This window comes from Brettanomyces nanus, chromosome 1 (genome assembly GCF_011074865.1).
Source record: "Brettanomyces nanus chromosome 1, complete sequence".
Lineage (NCBI taxonomy): Eukaryota > Fungi > Ascomycota > Pichiomycetes > Pichiales > Pichiaceae > Brettanomyces > Brettanomyces nanus.
Window position 1 is genome coordinate 4,081,080 of NC_052374.1, and position 14,829 is coordinate 4,095,908.

General features: G+C 41.3%; 8 protein-coding genes across 8 annotated transcripts; 3 read left to right on the forward strand and 5 right to left on the reverse strand.

The window, feature by feature from the left end:
- Positions 1-134: 134 nt before the first annotated feature.
- FOA43_001918 (uncharacterized protein) lies at positions 135-710 on the forward strand (the record flags this gene model as incomplete). Its single annotated transcript, XM_038922224.1, has 1 exon — positions 135-710. One exon carries the CDS (start codon positions 135-137, stop codon positions 708-710), a length of 576 nt encoding a protein of 191 aa, XP_038778152.1.
- Positions 711-742: 32 nt separating this feature from the next.
- On the reverse strand, positions 743-3,718 carry FOA43_001919 (uncharacterized protein; the record flags this gene model as incomplete). Its single annotated transcript, XM_038922225.1, has 1 exon — positions 743-3,718. One exon carries the CDS (start codon positions 3,716-3,718, stop codon positions 743-745), a length of 2,976 nt encoding a protein of 991 aa, XP_038778153.1.
- Positions 3,719-4,942: 1,224 nt separating this feature from the next.
- FOA43_001920 (uncharacterized protein) lies at positions 4,943-6,832 on the reverse strand (the record flags this gene model as incomplete). The annotated part of the gene is made up of 1 exon (XM_038922226.1): positions 4,943-6,832. The coding sequence occupies one exon, from the start codon at positions 6,830-6,832 to the stop codon at positions 4,943-4,945; it is 1,890 nt and encodes a 629-aa protein (XP_038778154.1).
- Positions 6,833-7,108: 276 nt separating this feature from the next.
- Positions 7,109-9,466, forward strand: FOA43_001921 (uncharacterized protein; the record flags this gene model as incomplete). Its single annotated transcript, XM_038922227.1, has 1 exon — positions 7,109-9,466. The coding sequence occupies one exon, from the start codon at positions 7,109-7,111 to the stop codon at positions 9,464-9,466; it is 2,358 nt and encodes a 785-aa protein (XP_038778155.1).
- Positions 9,467-9,594: 128 nt separating this feature from the next.
- On the forward strand, positions 9,595-11,100 carry FOA43_001922 (uncharacterized protein; the record flags this gene model as incomplete). Its single annotated transcript, XM_038922228.1, has 1 exon — positions 9,595-11,100. One exon carries the CDS (start codon positions 9,595-9,597, stop codon positions 11,098-11,100), a length of 1,506 nt encoding a protein of 501 aa, XP_038778156.1.
- Positions 11,101-11,135: 35 nt separating this feature from the next.
- FOA43_001923 (uncharacterized protein) lies at positions 11,136-12,335 on the reverse strand (the record flags this gene model as incomplete). The annotated part of the gene is made up of 2 exons (XM_038922229.1): positions 11,136-12,165; positions 12,274-12,335. 2 exons carry the CDS (start codon positions 12,333-12,335, stop codon positions 11,136-11,138), a joined length of 1,092 nt encoding a protein of 363 aa, XP_038778157.1.
- A 973-nt stretch (positions 12,336-13,308) lies between these two features.
- FOA43_001924 (uncharacterized protein) lies at positions 13,309-13,743 on the reverse strand (the record flags this gene model as incomplete). The annotated part of the gene is made up of 1 exon (XM_038922230.1): positions 13,309-13,743. The coding sequence occupies one exon, from the start codon at positions 13,741-13,743 to the stop codon at positions 13,309-13,311; it is 435 nt and encodes a 144-aa protein (XP_038778158.1).
- A 137-nt stretch (positions 13,744-13,880) lies between these two features.
- Positions 13,881-14,774, reverse strand: FOA43_001925 (uncharacterized protein; the record flags this gene model as incomplete). Its single annotated transcript, XM_038922231.1, has 1 exon — positions 13,881-14,774. The coding sequence occupies one exon, from the start codon at positions 14,772-14,774 to the stop codon at positions 13,881-13,883; it is 894 nt and encodes a 297-aa protein (XP_038778159.1).
- Positions 14,775-14,829: the final 55 nt, after the last annotated feature.

Genomic DNA, 14,829 nt, shown 5'->3' on the forward strand with positions numbered 1-14,829 from the left:
TTTGTTCAATGCTCGACGGGGCGATCGACGCAATAATGCCATAGCAGTGTTGGCCTTCTTGACCATTTGGATTTTTCGAGGCTGACGTGTTGGATCGTTATATCTTGTTTATTTATCCAGTCAACAGTCAAGCTATGCCAATCAATACGTCTTTATATACGGTAGAAGCGGTGGTGATCGTCGATAATAAGGGTAAAAGACTCTTTGCTAAGTACTACAAGGCACCACATGAGGATGCAGTGGAGGATATCGTCATCAACAAGAAGAAACAGCTTCAATTCGAGAAGGATCTCTTCGGGAAAACATTCAAACAGGGTAATAATGAAATAATCTTGTTCGATAATCATGCCGTGGTCTATAATGAGTTCCCAGATAGCATACTTTACGTTATTGGAAGTTTGGGGGAAAACGAAGTGCTCCTATACAACGTACTACAGGGTCTCTCAGGAGCCTTAGAGATTGTACTAAAGAACGAGGTTGATAAAAGATCGATCCAGGAATTCTATGATCTTGTCGTTTTAGCTATAGATGAAACTATCGATGACGGTATTGTCTTGGAAACAGATTCTACGGCGATTGCTGCTAGAGTCACCAATGCGCCTGCTGAAGATGTTTCTAACATAAAGATTGATTTATCTGAAAGAGGTTTTCTGAATGCATTCAAATTTGCCAAAAAGAACCTCTCGGAGCGTCTTCAGCAGGGATTCTAATCTCATAATTTAGTTGTATATATCAGGAATATTCATTTTCTGCGTCCTTTGCTGCCTCTACCAGTAGCTTTATTGTTACCATTTCCAACCGCTACCAACTTGTATCGAGATCCTGTCATACTCATAAAGTAATCCTGTTCGTTGATCGTTCCAATAATTTCATTTTTATCGTACCAGTCTGAGTTCTGCTTCATCAATTTCTTGGTCTCTTTCTTAAAGTAATCGATGGCTCCGTTAAGTGTCTTACCCTTCTTTAAAGTACCCGGTTGAACCTTGACTTTATACGCATACCGGCTTAGAGCTCCCCATGGCATAAAAACAACAATACAGTCTTCAATGTTATCTGTTTTATGTGGTGAACTGAGAAGTTCTGCCAAACTCATATAATAAGGCTCCTTGTCCGTTTCTCCTTCTGCAATCTCTTCAAGTATCCGAGACAATTGATGATGTTGTTGCAATACTTTTCGCTCTTTTCTATTGCCGGAAACCTCCCGTCTGTCAGCAGGTTTCTCGGAATCATTCTTTGGTCTATTTTGATTCTCTTCGGACTGCTTCAATGTACCAAGAACAGCCATTCTAAGTTTCCTTTCATCTTCATCTTGATCTCCATACTTCTTTTTCATCTTTTTCAATTTACCTTTCTTTCCCCTGATCTTTATTTGCGTCTGCTGACTTGGAAGAGGTTCTACAGATTTTTCTTGATCATAAAAGACCTCCTTCCCTTCATTTTCCCCTTCTTTTTCTTCTTCTCCGTCTAAGACCTTCTTCTCCTCCTTCTCCTCCTTCTCTTCCTTCACCTTTAATTTTTCAAGCATCTCAGCTAATTCTTTAACTTTCATTCTATCACCTTCAGACGCCTTTGCGTATTCCAATCCAAGTTCGTCGTCTCTTAAGATCTTCTGTTCTTTGTACTTTCTTCTCGTTTCTTCATCAGGAACCCATAATAATCCTAATCCCATCACAATTTGACATGGAGGCATAAACGTCTTTTCCTTCGACACATTGAGTAATCCAGGTGGTAAGATGGATCCGTCAAAATCCTTCTTGGATACTTCATTACCTTTCACATACCAAGGACTTGGTGACATCTTACCATCCCACGCCTTAGTATTGGTCAACGAATAAATTCCTGCCTGATATAGTGTTGTGGGTGGAACTTCCTTATTCTTATAAGGATTCTTCACCACCACCTCGAGTGCATTTTCAAGATTGTTACTCACCAACAAGTCTGTCTCATTATCGAATTGTTTGTAATAAATCGAGTCAATCTGAACGGCATCTTTACCTGCAATACAGAGATATCCGTCGTTGGAAATAAACCAAAAGTACTTCTCAAACCAATACTTGGTACGAAGCTTCTTGATATCCACTTCATGCTTACTCTCTTTAGCTATTTTCCTCAGATCCTGGGCAATTTTGTTCTCACTGTTTTTGATTGCTAAGGCTGCATTCTTTTGAGTCTTCTCTTGCTTATCCTTGGCAGATTTCTTGGCATCAAAGTATCGAGAAGAGTTGGCAAAGGCAGATTGCGTGATATCAATGACAATATTGACGCTATGAGCATTTTCATCACTGGAAACTTCATTCTCGCTGCTCTCACTTTCATTTTCATCACTGGAAACTTCATTCTCGCTGCTCTCACTTTCATTATCATCATCAACGTCTTCATCCGGAATAGCTACGGTGATCTCGTTCTTCAACAAATTTAGTGATTTGATCATTTTAGCAGCAGAGTTGCCTCTACTCTGTTCCACCTTGATCAATTTATCAATATTTTGCCAATCCATCTGTTGATCAAGTAAACTTTGAACTGACAACCTGCAATCCTCGATCTCAGAACTATGCAAAGTGATCAAGTAACCCTTCTTGCGGTTCAACTCTTGCATATCTGTCAAATGAGACAGCTTCTTGGCATTCTCATCCTTGACTAGTTGAAGCCTCTTTTGAGCAGTGGCCTGTTGTTGTTGTTTACCCAAACAGACCTTGGTTTTTTCTATCATGGTGAAAAATTTATCTAGGGTTTTGTTGTAACCCTTAATGGTGTCTATCCTGCAGTTGTTATCAGAATCAATTCTATGAACAGGTTCGAAAGGGTGAAACTCTTCATAAACGTACTTCAAGTTTTGCTCCGATTCCAACTTCGACTCATCAAATAATGGATTTACCTTACTAAGAACAAAACCATCCACCTCCCCAGGTGGTGTATCAAGCAACGACTTCAATCGGGTCTCGCTTTCTTGAAGCGACTGAACCACTTTGCTACAAAGAACATCATCTTCAAGAATACTCATACAACTTTGAGAAGATGTAACACCGTTCCTCGTCAAAGAGATTTGAATAAGGTCCGATGATAAGTATGGAGCATTAAGAAAGCATAATTTGTTAATAGATAACACCTTTTTCTTCTTCTTTGTGATGGCTTCCTGAATCCTCTTAGATTCGTTGGTCCATTCTATGACCTGATCTTTGGTATACTCATGTAAGTCCCGTTTGGCAAGCTCGTTTTCGAACAAACTGGCATCAAATGCTGGATACACCTGTCCAATGTCATAAGTAAAGTCGTCTCCTTTATCGGTCGATCTATGATGATTTTCGACGATTCTAAGCAAAGATAAAATCTTGAAATCACTGTCCAATAAAATGATGTTACCAGCACTGAAAAATTCAAGTACCAAGTAATAAAAGCCGTCTCCGAATTCAAGAACCACGATTCTATCGTCGCCTAGTTGTCTTATATTGGTAAGTCTTTTAGACTTCAAATGCTTTCTCAATTTCGTACAAAAGCTGGAAGGTTGTGGTAGTGTTGGCCTTTGATATTCCGTAGCATAAACCTTGAAACCAGACTCGATGGCCACATTAACTTTAGAATCTGGAAGGGCGAACTTCAATAAAAACGATCTATTATTGGAGGCAAGGTTGTATATGTTATTAAGTCGATAGCCCTTAATGAGAGGTTCCAACTCAATAATTAAAAGCTTGAGATCTAATGCTGTAATACGTTGTTTCATGATCAATGGCAGATTCTTAGTAAAGAAGGTCGTTGTCTAACTTCATTTCCATTCTTCATTTCTCATTTTTCATTTTTCATTTTTCATTTTTCATTTTTCATTTTTCCAGTCTTCATTTTAAGTAGTCCTGATACTCTCAGACAAGGGACTTGTCACGTTCTTCGTTATGAATATTTTTGCCACCTTGTTCTTCCTTTTCTCTTTTCTCTAACGACGATGGATTCTCAGATACAGAAGATTGCTAATATCATATCCAAGGAAAATGCTAAGATTGTGTTTTTCGTTGGTGCAGGTATCTCAACCAGCTCTGGTATACCAGATTTTAGATCTCCCAAAACTGGACTTTATTCGAACCTCAAGAAACTTAACTTACCTTACCCTGAGGCCGTTTTCGATATAGAATATTTCAGAGAGAACCCAAAGGCATTTTATGCTCTTGCTGAAGAGATGCTTCCGGGAAAGTTTGTACCAAGTAAGTTCCATTACTTTATTCGACTTTGCCAAGAGAAGCAAGTTTTAAAGCGTTGCTATACTCAAAATATTGATACTTTAGAAAGGGTGGCCGGATTAAATGATGACTTGGTGGTAGAGGCACATGGATCATTTGCGAAGAACCACTGTATTGATTGCCATAAAGAGATGAGTGATAAGAAGTGGAGGGAATCGATGAAGAAAGGTATTCCCAAGTGCCCTAAATGTGGAGGTTACGTCAAGCCAGATATTGTATTCTTTGGTGAGCCTTTGCCTGAGAAATTTTTTGATTTGTGGGATGAAGATAGTTGTGATGACTTTGATCTTGCTATAGTGGCCGGTACCTCTTTAGCCGTGTATCCTTTTGCCACGTTGGCATCAGAAGTTCCAAAAAAAGTGACCAGGGTTCTGATCAATAAAGAAAAATGCGGAGACTTTGAAGAGAATCCTAGAGATTCGGATCTGCTGTTAATGAAAGATTGTGATTCTATGGCGGAAAAGCTTGCTAAGGTTCTGGGATGGGATGAGGATTTGGAGAGACTAATTGAGACTGGTAAGAAGGGAATTGAAGGAGGAGTCGGAAAGGCTGAAGAAACTGTCAAGGTAGTGGCCAAGAAGGTTGCCGAAGAAGAGTTGAAGAAGGAGAATGAAGACGTTGAGGAGCTTACAAAGGGCGTTAGTGGAATCGAGCTATAGTCATAGAGCTGCAAATGGTTAGATTAGGTTAGGTATATATTGGTTGATAACAAGTTTTTAATGATCCAGTAGCATTCCGGTACCTATTTCGTAGGCCATTCTTCTTCTCAACATGGGCATATCAGCCTGAGAATAAAGTAGGGGGACTTCTCGAGATATGTAATCCGCCGTAGTACACGTGAACACACCACAATCAAAACCGTTTTCTTGAGTAGGGCATTTCGTGGCGGCATTGTACTCATATTTGGAGTAATCGATGTCAGAGGTTGAATCTCCATATACTCTCCTGGTCTCCTCTGTCATATAGTCTTCTAATTTGTATAGTACATCATTTCCCGTACCGAACAGTGAATCAAAGTATTGAAACACCTTTTCTTTGTTGTTAATGAGACCAAGAGCCCAATGAGACTGATGAATATTGACGGGTACAAACACATAGTCCACTTTGGTGACGTCAGCTCCTGCCCTTTTTGCCCACTTCTTCACTCCTTGGTATCCCTTCTCGCAAAGCGTGGTATAGAAGTATGTGGAAAAGACGTGAACAGACGGTAAAGAAGAATCCCTCTTCGCTCTTTCATTAATCAGGTTCATGTAAAAGTCAATCACATTATCATTTAGCCATTTACGATCTGCCAGCGTGAGTATATCCTTTGTAGTTATACTAATGTTAAATTTGGTGGTGATCTTGGCTGTTGAGTAAGGATCACTCCACCACTGATTAACCTGAGACATCTGGTGACTGGACAATGGCTTCACCTTTGCATCCTCCTTCATCTTGCTCAATCTCAATAACTGTTGCATCTTTATTCTTTCTTCCATGATCTTCTGATATTCTTTGAACAGCTTTGTAGATTCAAGATTGTTAAGATAATCATCATCATCATCTCTGAGCCATTCCATGTCTTGGAATCTGGCAGTACTTCTTGTAAATGAAGGCTTCAAATGATTATCGGACCGATCGCACCGATCGGACATCTTGAACAATCTACTAAGATCATTTTTTATGCTAGAAGCACGACTTATCAGCTGCGAATCCTGATCCTGGTATTTCAAAGGTTGGCATTTCGACTGTTGTGTAGAGAAGTTGCTTTTCAAAAACATAGCCTCTAAATCTGGTTGGTTCTGCTTATTTTCCTTGTTTTTGTAAAAAAACGTTCCATACTGTTCAGCGGAAGTGTTTTTAGGCTCGTCTTTTCTTATAGCGTCGACTAGACGAGATATTTTCTGTGGCATCTTGGGATCGTCAATATTCGACTCTTTCTTCATTCTTTCCGTCACTGGCGTACTCTGAAAAGCATCCAATGCGTCATCCTGTAAAGACATATAGTTTTCATTGTTTGTAGAACTCTCTGGATTTGGTATTCGCTCCACAACGTTCAAAAGTTTCACTGATACCATAGTAAGTATGAATAGAAACCAAGCGTATACTTTACGAGATAGTCCACTAATTGTAAGCCACATGAACTTCAGGAAGTTCATGAAATCAATCTCAGGTTCCAAGGAATCGGCCGAATTGACTTCAGTTCCATCCCCCTTCTTCTTCTCGTTCAGCAACCTCCTCTTCAAGTCAGCCTCTGATTCGTCAAAGGACTCGGAAAAAGACTTGAACATCCCGTTTATTCGTTTCGAAAAGAGTGTACGATGATGTGAAAAAGACGACGTTGTGGCAGAGGAAGACGATGGAATTGTTCGCTGACTCTTAGCATCGGCTATTGCTGACTCAAGTAAGCTATCAGGAAGAATCCGGTCTCTTGGAATAAACGGAAGAGCTTCGCTCTGTTCAGTATGGTCAGGAGATCTCATCAACAGTGCAGTTTCATTGATTATGTGTGGTTGCCTTGGTAGGACTTTTGCTCGCTTTGATTTGTCTCGTCCAAAACTAGGCAAATTGTTGTAATCGTAGTTCTTATGTAAGTCTTGGTGTGAAGCGCTAGGGGCAGACTGCATGGCTGGAAAAGCGGAGAAATCGATCGGGACGTCAGTGATAGTGTTCCTGTTAATCTTTTGCCACTTTGTTTTTGTTTACGCTCCGTTTGCCTTACTGGCACTTGCTACTTCCTGTGTTCTTCCTCTTTAATGATATGTCAGTTATGGCGCTTAGAGCGCTGAAACTTTTTTTTATAACTGTCTCCTCCATCTTTTTCTTTCCACTAGATTTCCTTCGGCTTCGCTCAATCCTCCATGGAAGCTACTTTTGTCTTGTTGGCTTCGATTCAATAATCAATGGCTTTGGATGACTTAAATTACAAAGTGAGATCCCAGATAGTAAGTGGAATAGATATACTTACTGCGGTGAAGCAATACAAAGAGGAAGCGCAGAAATCAAAGTACGATGAGAACGTCGACATAGATGCTCGGTTAAAGCAGCTCTCTTCTAGCATCACTTATTCGGATCAGGTGGCCGAACTTGTGGAGAGTTTGGACGATAAAGAGAAAATAGAAAAGCTTTTGTCCTTGAGTCACGATCCTTCCAGGGATGTTGATTATTATATCCTTTTGAAGTTGGTACTAATGTGCTTAAAAGAACAAGAGTTGGCACCTTTGTTCGACAGATGGATGAGTATCAACGTTTTTCCTCTGTCCACTAATATTATGGCTTGGAGCTGTATAGACGAGATATGTGGAAAGCTTTGTGTGGGACCCTTGGCACTTCTAAGGGCCTCTTCAACCAAAGAATTCGATACTAAGGTTGATCATCTCATTCCGCTCGATTCCCATAGTAAAAACAAAAATTTCCGTACCATTCTGCGATACATATTTGCACTTAAAGTGTTTGAAAAGAGCCCAATTGCCGTGGAAATTGGTGCTAAGTTCACCAAGTATTGTCTTTGCTCTCTTCAAGAGCATAAATTCCCCAAGGCTAATGAGTCCAATGAGCAAGTAGACCTTTTGATTATTGCTTGCATCTATTTGCTTCATCAATATCCCCACAGTAAACTATTCGATGCTCATTCTATAGCAGAGAAGGCACTTTATGTTTCCTACCACAGTATTCCAGTAATGAAACTATGGTGCTTTTCTGCTATATCAGAGAAGAAAAGTATTGAGGTGCTTCCCGTCTTCAAAACATACCTTCACTATGTTACCGATACAATAATGAAGCATGGTAATGACTTCTTCGATCCTGTGGGTACCATTGAAACATATGTCGTGGTTATTAGCCACGTGACGCAAACCTGGGAGAACCCAGAAAGAGAGCTTTTTGAGCGAGTCTGCGATTGGGTAGGAGAATTGAAATCGTGCATCAATGACTTTATCAAATTTGTGTGCGCCTCATCTGAGTTGTATACTACCACCCTTCGGCAATATATGTCTTCTATTTGGTTCCGGCTTGGTTTCATCTACGAAAGACTTTGTTTTGTGTATACGACGGCAGAAGATGGTCTGGATAAACGAATTGATAGTGCCTGTCGATACTACAAAAAATCGATTGATTTAATTGAGTGCATGCCTGCAAAACAGGTTGAATTTGCTGATTACTACTACCGTTATGCGTTGATTATGGCCAAAAAACTTGAGTATTCCGAAGCAATTAAAGCCATGAAGCAGGCACTAAAAATAGATCCAAATGCCGTTGAATATCTCAATGTTATTGTACTACTCTATTCTGCTGTTGAAGATAGTATGAGCAAGCCGTTGGGTATTGCCAGAGAGGTATTAGAGAGCTTTAAGGCGGGGGATTGGATCAATCGTCCTCTAAAAGATAGATTGAATGTACTTCAGATGTACATGACATTTATAGCCCTTGTTGAAGCTTCTTCGAGCTGTTTTGAGGCTTTGGATTTCCTTCAGGAGTTGTTTAATTTGGCTCATAAGCTGTTGGGAGTATCTGCTACCATGGTCAGTGAGAACGGATCTTCTAAAACTAAAGGTGACCTTGTTAGAATCATTTCTTCTCATAGACCTTCGATTAGAGATCCCAAGGACGATTTGCACCAGCTGTTGAGAACCGCAAAGCCTAAGCGTGGTGTTTTTAATCTGATAAGAACAAAGAAAATTAACAAGCCTAAAAGTGATCTAGTGAAGAGGTCGCAACAGAAGGAGGGACAAGTACCGCAGATTGTCGCACATCCCTCTGATGAAGAAAAACGCATAATGCACCACCTATGGCTTTGGTCTTCAAAGTTGTTTGAGAAATGTGGACAATTATCTGATGCTGAAGGATGTATCAAAGAAGCCGAATCAGTCTATCAGAAAACAAGTGATTCGTACGCTCGATTAGGTCAATTACTCCTAAACAACAATCCTAAATTGGCATTACAGCAGTTAGAAATAGCGTTAGAGATGAGTCAAGACACAAATGTGGAAGCAATTCTTGGATTCGCCAAACTCGTTTTATCCGAGGATGGTAAGAAGGTGTTTATAGGAGAGCAAGATGAAAGAGCGGCTGTTGGTAGATGCCAGAATTACCTTCAAATTCTCTCCTATAAGTATGAATGTTTAACTATGTCCGAGATCTACTATTATCTGTCGGAGATTTACGAGAGATATAACGATGAGCCAATGGTTGAGAAGACCTTATGGAAGGTGATCAGCCTTGAGGGAAAGAGACCTGTTAGGACCTTGCAGGGTGGCTTTTAGGCACCACCACCCCCATGTATATGGTGTACGGATGTACCTGTCAGCAATTTTTTCTTTGGATTTATAATTGAAAATGAATCATTAGTCCGATAGTATAACCAGTTTGACAAGGAGTGGTCTTAATAAATATGACAGAAAACTTGATCACAAGACTTCTGGCCGAGGCGGCTGCTCGTGCAGAGAAGGAGAAACGGCAGAGGCGGCAGCAGATTGGTAAGCAGGGATCCGAAGAAAACAGATTTCGAAAAGTGCATACGAAGGAAGTAATAAAAGGGGCGAACAGTATCAGCCATGTTCATAAAGACTATATATATCCGATGGAATTTCTAGAATCCTTAGAAAGGTCACCCTTATGTGAGGACATCTCGCATCTTACACTGCCCAGGAAAGAGTTCTATAGACTAAATGCGAAGACTCAACAGGGAAGAAACTTCTTTGGCAACGTCAACGCAAGTGGTAATCTCAACACCAACGCCAATGGTAACGGTAATGGAGATGCCAACGGTAACTCTATTAATCACCGCAATGGCAGACGGCAGCAAAATAGTAGAAGAGACCGAGCTGAGAGACGAAGGGGGGGAGTTAATAGAAAGGAGCATCAGCAACGCTATGATCGTTACGAAGAAGAGCCCGTTGATGGTTTAGTTGAAGAAGACGATGAGTGGATAAGGAAAAACGATGAGCCTACAGGAAATTCTATGGAAGACTTTGAGCGATGGAGACTAAAGATGAGAATTGAGACGTTCAAACGGAATGGAGAACCTATTCCTGTAGAAGATATGGATGAATATAAAGCATTGATGAAGAGAAAGGGCGGGAAGAAAGAAGAAAAGATGAAGAGCGTTGACAACGAATTTGCATCAATACCGTTGAATATTGCACCCATTAACGAGAGTGCAACGTCTTCGCGTGTGACGTCAGGTGCACATCAATCAGCATCTAAATTTTCCATGTTTTTCCATGAAGACGACAAAACGGTGGATCCTATAGGTTCTTCGAGACTTATGTCGATGTTACGCGGTGACGAGGAGAAGAAGCAGACCTCGATGAGTCCGGAGATACATCGAAGACCTCTGGATCCCGGGGAACCGGGGGAACCGAAGGAACCAGTGAAGCCTCGGAATAGAGATCTAATGTTCCTCCAGACGTTGTTGTCGAAATCCAAGCCTTCTCCAGGGCTGGAAAAAGAGAATAAGCAGCAAACTTCTCCCGCAGTCCAAAATACAAGACCGACTCAGCCGATGCCTCCTCGAATGCCGTTCATTCCTGGCCAGATGCCTCCCTTCATGACCCACGACGGGACGCTAGGAGTGCAGGGGATGCAAGGAATGTCTCCAGGAATGCTGCAAAGCCTTCCTCCAGGCATGCCGCAAAATCTTCCTCCAGGCATGCTGCAAAATCTTCCTCCGGGCATGCCACAGAATCTTCCTCCAGGCATGCCAGGAATGTATCCACCTGCTCAGATGTTCGTTCCTATGGGGCCTCCTTCACGCGCGTCGGGTCCTACAGGTGCCAAACCGCCTCCAAATGAGCTTCCTCCAAGACTTCCCCCTTTTATGATGAACATGGGTCAACAACCAGCTCACCCGCAGATGATGTATGAGAACCAGTATGGCAGATCGCAACCACGTTGAGTTACATAGAGTATTTAGTATACACGAGATGAAGGTTAAAGTTGATTCGATATCTTAACAGCACAGTTAAGCACCTGAAGGTCTTCGTCACAGCCTTCAGTCAACTTGCAGTCTGCATCAAACAATATTTTGGCTATTTCGTTCTTCTGAAGGTTGGAAAGTCTCAAGCTCAAGTCGATGGAGTCGGTTTTCCCACCCAACAATAACTTGTCATGAAGAGAGTTGAGTAGAATGGTGGCAGTATAACCCTGTTTGGCTATTTTTTCCAGGACAAAGTTGAAGATTTTGTCAAAGTTCTTCTCTTCTAGAACGGCTATGAAATCTGCGAGAAGCTGATCAGGCATAAAACCGAACATTTCTCTAACTTGTTCTCTTTTCAAAGTCTGATCTTGCATTTCCACGTCTCCTTCATTATCTTTAGAGCTATTAGATAACAATTTGCTAACACTTTGTAGGTAATTAATCGCTCTACGAAGATCACCCTCGCTGATATGTAGGATCTCCTTTAAAGTATCATCGTCAGTATCGAGATTTTCTTGAGAACAGATGAACCGAAGTCTTTCAAAGGCACTGGATTCATCTAAGGACTTGAATCTGAACTTGGAACAACGAGAAGCTAATGGATCAATGATTCTAGTGACGTAATTACAAATCAAGCAGAATCTGGTAATGGCAGAATAAGTCTCCATTGTCCTACGAAGAGCAGATTGTGCACCACTTGTCATCGAATCGGCCTCGTCCAAAATAATGAGCTTATAGGGAGGACATGGATAGTTATCTAGGTCTTGTCTAGTTGGATTGGACACCGAAAGTCTCGCAAAGTCCTTAACGCGTTCTCTGATAATATTAATGCCTCTTTCATCGGATGCATTTAATTCCAATACACGTGATTTGAAAAGATTGGGTCCGTAAAGTTGTTTTGCCATAGCCAAAATTGTAGATGTCTTACCTGTACCAGGAGGTCCATAGAAGAGCATATGAGGAAGATTTGCAGTTTCAAGATTCTTCTTCAAAATCTGAACCGTTGTGGATTGAGAGGATATTTCATCAAGGTTTTTAGGACGACTTGGAAGAAATTGTTAGTATGAGAACAGTTGAGAGAAGAAGCCTTAGCGTTTTAGCACTTACTATTTTTCAATCCATGGCATTCGCTCGAGTTTCTCTTCTTTGGACTGAAGTGACGAAACCTTTGGATCACTGTTGTGACCCATAAGCATTTTTATGCCAGAAGACATGACAAGAAGGAATATGGATAGGTGAAGGTAGAAAAAATGTGTTGAAAAATGAGTTCGAGAACAAGACATATATATACCTAAGAGTTACGACGCGTTTCGCGTGGGAGAAAAAAGTAGTGAAAAATCAAAATTCAGACTCGAGGATTCTAATGATCCATTCACCACACCTTTTCTCTCTGGCAAGAACGATGAAAAACGTACAGCTACTCCAGGAAGCCACGCAAAACCCATTGGGGGCACAGAGGGCACTTGAGTTGCCGGAGACGGTTAGCTCTGGGATTAGTTCGCCTGAGAATAATGAGGAAGACGAGCACTCTGACTCGGTGGTTCCCGATGGGATACTTACTCTACCGATGGCAAGGATCAAAAAAATAGTGAAACTGGATCCAGAGCATATTTCAGCGACAGAGTCGGCCAACTATCTATTGGGTGTCGGTGCAGAGTTGTTTGTAATGAATCTGGTAAGCCAAGCAGCATCTGTTGCTAAGACTAACAAGAGAAAGAAGATTCAGTATGCAGATTTCCATAAGGTGGTGAACAGCACTGAAAATCTACTGTTTCTCAAGGATTTGGTCCCAAAGACGACGCCTTTGTCGCAGTTGTTGAGGGAGAAGAAGGTGTCTTCGGTGACTCCATTGGCTTCGGTAACTCCATCGGCTCCGCTTGCTCCACTGGCTTCGTTGCCTCCACTCGCTCCACTAGCTCCACTTGGTTCGCCGGTCTCGTTGGCTCCGTTGGCTCCACTTGGTTCGCCGGTCACGTTGGCCCCGTTGGCTCCGTTGGCTCCATTGGATTCGCTGACTCCATTGGCTCCGTTGAATCCACTGGCCCTACGGCCAATTCTTCCACGGCCCGCCTCACAGGTAGAGGACGAACAGCTGTCGCCACCAGTTCTACCGCACCCTTTATCGGAATCCGGGAAAGACAGCTAGACAATTTGTACTTTAAATTCATGTTAACTATATACAGAAGCTCATCCCCTCTCAACATACGTCTCACTACGTGGAAATTCAGTCTTTCCCGTCTCAATAAATTCCTTGATCTTGTCCAAATACAGTCGTCCGTCAACGGCTCCCAAATCGTATCCTTTGAAAGAATTCTTTGGAATAGGAGCCTTCGAGCTAACTAATGGCTTCAGAACACATTCGTCCAACGTTTCCGGAACAACAAACGTCCTCACCCGGTTATAGTCAATCTTATATTTTCCAAATTTGTTTAACCGTCCAATACCAGAAGATCTGGTACCTTTATAGAAGTTCTTGTTACCTTGTTTAGTCGATAGAGGAAGCCTCTTGTTTCCTGATTTAGACTGACCATAGAATAACGTTCCATCTCTATAGGTTTTCCACGGTCTTGTAAGAAAAGTTTCTGCCGTTTGTTTAAACGCTAGAATCTGAGATGCCTTCATGGTGAATAAGAAGCAGACAGTTCCAAGGTGGAGAGAGTTTGTCCAATTATAATTTTGAAAATAAGTTTTTAAATTTATCGACTCGATGGATGCGACTAAAGGTCGACTCGCTTTTTAGGTATATATATACGATGCAACTAAGCATACAAACCATACTCAAGTCCTGTAGGAACCTCCTCCTTCCCATACACTCCCTTCCATGACTTTGGCGTAGTGATTTGACCCATTTCTATGCCCATCATCTTAATTAAACTCTCATACATCAACTTAGCATCCTGCGTATTATCTCCCTCGTATGCAAATGCCGATAGTACTATACATTCCCTCTTTTCCGTTTTCTTGACTTTCGCTTCCGACAATTCCATCGTCCTTGCAGAATCGATCAATCTAAACAAGTTCGATGTTGACCTTCCCATTTCAATGGATTTATTGGCCTGTTCCTCCTGTTCTGCCTCCAATTTCTTGAACAAAAAATCCCCAACAGGCGAAATCTCATCGCAGTCATTAACGCTGACCATCTGTGATTCTTTACTCTCCATATTCAACGAAATTTCCAAGTTCTTGGCCAAATCATTGGTCCATAACTGTAATCTCTTATTTGAATATTTATCCTGTCTTAATCCTTGATCATTGCTCTGCAAAACAATGACCCTTCGAAATTCGCAAAGCTCAATAAATGGCTTAATCAATTCAATAAAGAAATGTTGGGTAGACCCTGGCAAAATAGGAGTTCTTTGTTGAAGTAACGTCACATTGTATTTTTGGCAGTAATACACTTCCAACGGTGTAGAGACGTTTGTTTCACTGCTTTTAGGCTTTCCTTCAATGTAATCTGCTGGTCCAACAAGAGGATACAGCCAAGTGCTGTCCAATCTTCCCACTAAATGAACATCGGGTAGATTGTATACGAGTATATCAAGGGCCAATTGAGGGATGTTACCTATGGAAACGACAGGTAGAATGAGGGTTGATCCCGTGAAGCTTTCCAAAATATCGAGTGGATTAAGCTTTGAAAGAGTATGAAATGACATGGTAATGAAAGGCAAGAGAAACAAAAAGGCAAAGAGTAATGAAAGTCATCAAAGC